The 6,551-nt window shown below is 44.1% G+C and overlaps 2 protein-coding genes across 2 annotated transcripts in view; one reads left to right on the top strand and one right to left on the bottom strand.

Annotated features, from left to right (window-relative positions):
• C922_03099 (hypothetical protein) overlaps positions 1 to 386 on the bottom strand; it is a gene marked incomplete at both ends in the record, with an annotated part of 1,845 nt that extends 1,459 nt beyond the window's left edge. Inside the window, 2 exons of the mRNA XM_008818691.1 lie at positions 18 to 157; positions 187 to 386. Of these exons, the coding sequence (XP_008816913.1) occupies positions 18 to 157; positions 187 to 386 (340 nt within the window). The remainder of the gene's footprint in view (positions 1 to 17; positions 158 to 186) is intronic.
• Positions 387 to 3,250: 2,864 nt separating this feature from the next.
• Positions 3,251 to 6,526, top strand: C922_03098 (hypothetical protein; the record flags this gene model as incomplete). Its single annotated transcript, XM_008818690.1, has 1 exon — positions 3,251 to 6,526. One exon carries the CDS (start codon positions 3,251 to 3,253, stop codon positions 6,524 to 6,526), a length of 3,276 nt encoding a protein of 1,091 aa, XP_008816912.1.
• Positions 6,527 to 6,551: the final 25 nt, after the last annotated feature.

The following is a 6,551-nucleotide window of genomic DNA, read 5'->3' as shown; positions in this document are numbered from 1 at the left end:
CAAAGAATCAAAGAAACAAAGAAACAAAGAAACAAAGAAACAACGAAACAAAGAAACAAAGAGGCAATTCCACCTCATTAGGATCACACATCGATGGGATGATCTTTGCGTATGTCCACCTCTCACACACATGCGCAATATATGCTCGCGACGCAACCTCTGATCATGGCGCGACCCGTCACCTACCTGCACACGCCAGGCACCCACTCGATAAAGAGCGAGGGCCATTCGCACGTATAAATCATAATCACATTGTAAAGAAGGAGAGTGTTATACTGCCAGTACTTGTGGTTGTCCACACCGGAATTCATATAGTTGTGTTTTGCCTCCTCATTTTGATGGTTGATGTCATTTAGGGCGTTCAGGTGGTTCCCCTGCCTTTTCATTTTCCTTACGTTCTGGTTTGAACATGTGCGTAAGGGCAGGCAAGAGCATAAGCCTAGGCAACTGCGTAATGATAGCGAATTGTGTAAGTGTAGGAAAGTCTCTGCATGGGCACACTGTTACCTAGTTTGTTAGACGTGCACACTTGTCCACACGAACGGACAAACGGATTAACGGACGATCAGACGCCTCAACGAATTTCCCACAAGGATACGATTGGCTAGAGGCTCACATTATATCACGCATAAAAGGCGAAAATGAAAGGAAAAAAAAAAAAAAAGGAAAAAACTAAACAATGCAACTACACAGAGGGATTAAGCAGGAGAATAACAAGAGCCAAACTGCTACCAAGGGTGGCGCAACTGCGACGTAGCCGCGATGCAGCCACAATGCAGCTGCGACGTAACTTAGCCGCGCGTGTAAAATCAGCACAAGGGAACATTCCATTTCATGAAACATGACTCCCTTCACTTGGAATTTTTTCTTTGCTCTTATCACCCTTGGAAAAAAAAAAAAAGGAAGGAATGAAGGAAGAACAAAAGATTTTATCTTTTCCATAAAGGAGCAAAGGAACGAAAAGGAATGATCAAGATTTTTATATGTACATTCCTCGTGGTATTTTTCCGCTCTCCTAATCTGTTTTTTTTTTTTCCCCATTTTCGCATTTATTTTATGTTATCTTCTCCCTTCGCAGGGAGAATTACAGAAAAGGGTTACGAGCATACGAACAATGTTAGTATTAGTGGCACATTTTTTGCGTACCCATGTTTTACACGCACATAATCGTATGTACCTCCTCCATGTGGTCATTTTTAGGTGTACTTTTCTTTTATGCAAATATTTTGCATTTTGAGACTTTGCACAGAAGAAAAAAAAAAAATGGAAGCGAGAAAAATGTGTTTGCCTTTTGTGTTTGTCGTTCAGTGCTTAGCCTTTCGGAGACGACCGCTTTAAGGTTCAGGGGCTGGGAAGGTATCCGTGCAGTGTTTAGCCCTTAGAGTTATGTTACCCTTTAGTGGATAATCTTCGCAGGGTGGATAATCTCCTCGCAAAGAAGGAAGCCTTTCACCTTCACGTTCACTTCCACCCTTGCTTCTTCCTTCCACGTGGAACAATCATTGGGGCTTCCCCCAGCACTCCAAGGGACGCAAAAGAATGAGCTACCCCTCTTGTATGCCTCGCAAATGGTATGCTCATGATGAGTATGCTCGTTCCCACTCAGGCGAAGTTGGCACAGTTGGAGTTAGGCAAAGTTCGCTCAAGTTTTGCCAAGATTGGCAAACTTTTCCTTCCTTCGACAGAGCTTACGCAGTAGGGATGTCTCCAGAGGATCCACCTTTGCATAGACCGTTCAACTCCTCTGCGACACGGGATTTCCAATCGGCACAACGATACAGAGAAGCATATATGTCGTTACTGAGTGTAGAAACTCTGTCTCCCTTTGAGAAGCAGTACTAAACCAGCTGGGTTAATCTTTTCGATGACAAGTTGGAAGAACAAATGGGTTACTTCGGTTATGGGTCGAGGAAATTTCACTCAAGAAACGGACACTTCAAAGCTCTCCATTTGGCTGTTTCGCATCTCCTCATTTTTATCTTCCACGTGTTCGCACGCAAAAGGGATGAAAAAAAAACAATAAAAATGGAGACAAAGAAGCAGGCAAATTCTCCAAGTTGGTCATTCATCATTCTTGGTATCCATTTTTACCCCACGGTAGGGACAATTTAAAAAAAGGCAGAACAGAAACAGAAACAAAAAAAGAAGCCAATTAAAATGATCCACTGATCATTTAATATCTCCCTCCAAGTGGAACACTCCGGGGAGGATCATTTCCAACCCGTCTGGTAAAAGTAACGGTTGGGGCGTCGTCGTACGAAACATGCGGTTCAGCTACCCCGCCCTGGGGCACCGTCCTGTTTATGTTAATGGTTCCCGAGAAGGGGTGAAGTAGATTGTGGACATGTGTGCAGCATTTCTGGAGATGTGTGCACCGTCTGTGGGTGGAAAATTGCCCAATAAGCCCGCCACTACCCCATCGCTGCGTCGCCATTTCATCTCCTAGCCCATTTTGACTTTTCCCCGTCGCCCTCCGATCCGTTAACGCAGAGGGGAGCCCCTCCAGGATACGTTTCACATGTCCCGACGATGCACAAAAGGGTTTCACACAGGAACAAAAAAACTGCGCAAAAAAGGACAGAAACTATGTTATGCATTTTAAAAAAATAAATAGCCACTCCTCTCTGCCAGAGTTCACTAAGCAAGAAGTGACGGACTTGGAAACCGCTGCACGCGTAGGTCTTGCAAAGTATTTTCTCCTCCCCCAGCGGAGAAAAAAAAGGAAAAAAAAATCCCCGTTCACTCTATCTTCAAAATTCGCTTAACGAAAAAAAGAACAACATCGCCGATGCGAATGAATCCCCGTGGCATACTCCAAAGCGCAGGGACACACGATGAGCCACTGTCTAGGAAAGCTAGCATCTCCTCCCTCTCTTCTTATCCTGCCCCTCCACATGTGCACACCTCGATCGGAACCCTGTAGTCGTGTTAAAAAAAGCGCGAAAAAGAAAAAAAAAAAAACGAACGAGCGAGCCAGCTAAGGACCGAGGCAACGGATAAGTAGGGAGAAAAATATGTCGCTGATCCAAAGGAGTCCACGTGCGTAGAAGGAAAAAATGGATAAGGGAACGTATGGGCCACTGCGCTAACAGTGAAGGAGTCCTAACGTACTGCTGGGGGACTGCTAACCGAGGCCGCCCGGGGGGAAGACCCAGCGTGGCCGCGACGGAGCGTCTAAAACGCGCACAGCTGCACAGCGACAGAACTCCAGAGGGAATTCCCCTTTCGGCGATTCGACGAACCCAACAAGATGAACGAAAATAAGAAGTTGGACATCATTCGGAACATGCTGCATACCCTACTGGGGGACTCGAACAAAGAAAGGAAAGACGACGATGATGTGGAGGAGGAACAAGTACCAGAAGGAAATAATAATCCACTGCACTGCGATCCACGAGGAGACCACCGCAGCGTTTGCAAAGACACAGAGAAGAAGGAACGAAAGGAGCAAAGGGAAAAAAACAATTTGAAGAAAAAGTATGTAGAGAAATCCAAAGAAGTGATATCTTTTTACCGAAATTACATGAACAAATCAGAACAAAAGGAGCTGGAAAAGTATGCCAATCTTTACGACATCGTTTTAAATAATGCCTTCGAACATACAGAAAGGGACAGTATAGACACGTACATGTATTGTAACGTCTTCCCTATGTTAAAGAAAACGTTTGACGCGTTCGTTGTTTATGTTGCCAAATTAAATGAACATAAAAATGATGAATGTTACAAACAGGTTATAAAAAATTTCGACCCAATTTTATTGTTCTCTCAATATATTATACGCTTGACGGATGAGGACTTTTCACAAAGTGATAAGGAGAACAGCTTGTTTGAAGAAGAACTTAGTGGATGTTTCTCTGCAGGGGGGAGGTTCCAAAAGAAGGGGACTATTGAATTAGACAAACTTATCCATGATGAGTTCTTCCTTACCACTGGTGAAGTGCAGACCAATGGAACTGACCTCGGCCATACTGATGAGAAAGAAAAAGACGCCGAATTGACCCAAGTTGAAAAAGAAATCAACGATTTTTACAACAACTATGACTTAGTCGCGGAAGAGAACAAATTGAAAAGGCTGCAAAAAAGGAGGGACATTTTGAAGTCCATTTATAGCAAGAAAAACGTTTTATCAGCCGACGAAATAGCCTCCTATAATTCCTACTATGAGGAGCGTATTAAAGTGAGGGGCAAGAAGCTACTACCTGGTAGGCGCGACTCGTCACTCAGCTTGAACTTGGCTTCGACCAACTCGTTTGGAAATGTTCCTGTGGCGGCTAATGCGTTTAACATAACGCTCGATTTGGAGGAATCGAAAGGGGGGAGAAGTAGCGATGCAAACGAGGGTGGAAAACTCCCGATTCAGCAGCAGGGTCACCCCAATGTGGACCCTCCTTGTGATGACGACCCACATGGAGTCGGAGAAAACCTGGATGAGTTAATCAAAGAACTGGAAAGAAGAGAAAGCTCCTACTTCGAAAAGAGGATCCACTTTGTGCTAGACAAATGGGTGCGAGAAGAAGACGGACGAAGACTCATAATCAACCAAAAGGATAAAATAAAACTCATCTTCGACGAATTCAAGAAGAAAAACTACACCATCACAGATAAAGACATCATTCCACTGCTATTCTTCATAGACAGAAGATTATTTTTAAATTATACCCTTGTGCATCAATACAATTTTAACAACTTCTACTACATATTTTATCTGCATTCATCTTTTTATTGTTCCGATACGAATAGCATAACGTTTGAAGAAGTGTGGAGCTTCCTCGTTTCTAACTTGCCTCTAAATTTTCACCTGTATAAGGAGAACATTTTAATTGGGCTGGAGAAATTTTACAGAAAGAAAAAAATGGTCCAAAATTTTCAGTTCACCATCACTTTTGTGAGGAACTTCCTTCTCTTTCTTCTGATGGATATGTTTTTACTTCTTTCCCGTTTTTTCAAGCAGGAGTTAAGTCACCACCCCGTTGGGGCTGTTGGAAGAAGTGGGTCCGTTGGAGGAAGCGAGTCCGTTGGGGGCATTTCCCTAGCGGGCAATTTTTACCTCCATATGGACTCCCTTTCACCCTTCTTCTCCTCCTCCTCCGAGGGGTCCTCCACTGAGGCGTTCTCCTCCACGCAGCGCGACAGCAGCACACAAGTAATACACCGAAGCGTTGCCCTCCCTGAGGAAGACCCATCCAAGGAAACACTTACCCCGTTTGCCCCCAGAGGGGACGACCAATTGGGACTCACACCGAGTGAGAATAAACCACAAGCGTTACACCCCCAGAGGTACGTAAAAAGAAACCTGATTCTCCACTTGCTGATGCTCCTCTGGGGAATCAACATAAAGATGCATGAGCTGCAAGAGGAGGTTCTCATTTCGGACGAGTTGTCCACCGATATGGAGGGGGAGGCGCCGGACGCGGTGGATGCGGATGGTGCGACTGTCTCGAAAAAGCCCTACGAAGACGGACTTGCTCCAGAGGGAGATGGCAAACCGTTACATAGATTGACCTACCAACGGATTTCCCCACATCGCAAAAAGGACGCACACGAATGCACCTGCCGAAGTGACGGGGAAATGGCAAAAAAGGGAATTCTAAACATAATTTCAAAAAGAATGGCACCCAAAAAAAGGAGCCTGTCAACAGCCGGCCGGAACAAACAGTACAGTTTGAAAAAAACATCCGTGGAAGACGCAATTAGAAGTAAGAAAAAAATAAATGAAGATGAATTGAAGGAAGAAAAAAATAGGAAAGAAAAGAAACGAACTCATGATATGTATACATTACGAAAAAAGTATAAAAAAAAAAATTATAAAAAAAAACTCTCCACTTTGGTGCATTCCATTGTTAAAAATATTAAGCCGAGAAAAAAAAATTATTACAATAAGCTCCTTGAAATGCTGAATGGCGGTGCGAAGAAGCAGATCTTTTGGCACCTTTTCCTTTTCCCACTGGAGGGTTATGACCAATTTTCGACAGAGTATGATGATATAGGATGGACACTGGACGGTGTGGACGGCAGGAAACCCATGAGCACTGATGGGTATGCCACATTTCGTGAAAGCGCAATCCGCGGGGGAAGTAACAACCATTTAGGTGACAGCTTCCACGATGATCACTCTTCTGGAAGCACCGATTCATTCGCCCCCCCAGGCGGAATGCACACTTTGAAGGGAGGAGGAGACCCCTCCAGAATACCCTTCTTCCCAGAAGATGAGATTTTCCCGCAAGTGGAAAATTTCATTCAAACCTACATCAAAAAGAGAAGGAAAAAGAGGTCCTCCGACGGGGATCATAAAATGGCGAACACGACAATGGGGGACACAACAATGAGGAAAGTAAAATCAAGTGCCTCTTCCAAAAAAAGTAGCAGCTCATCCATCAACCTCTTGTGCAACTTCAAACTTTACAAGAAAAAATTTCTCAATAAATTTACAACGGAGCATATATACCTGCTACTCCTTTTTGTGTGTTACGTTAACAAAACCATGGACTCTTTTTTCCTGCGGCGCGCAAGTACCAAGGGGAAATGAAGTTACCACTCACGCAACACTGTGG

The sequence above is a fragment of the Plasmodium inui genome, assembly GCF_000524495.1.
Source record: "Plasmodium inui San Antonio 1 unplaced genomic scaffold supercont1.12, whole genome shotgun sequence".
Classification (NCBI taxonomy): domain Eukaryota; phylum Apicomplexa; class Aconoidasida; order Haemosporida; family Plasmodiidae; genus Plasmodium; species Plasmodium inui.
Note: the sequence above shows the minus strand (reverse complement) of the source record. Positions and strands in the feature narration are given on the sequence as shown.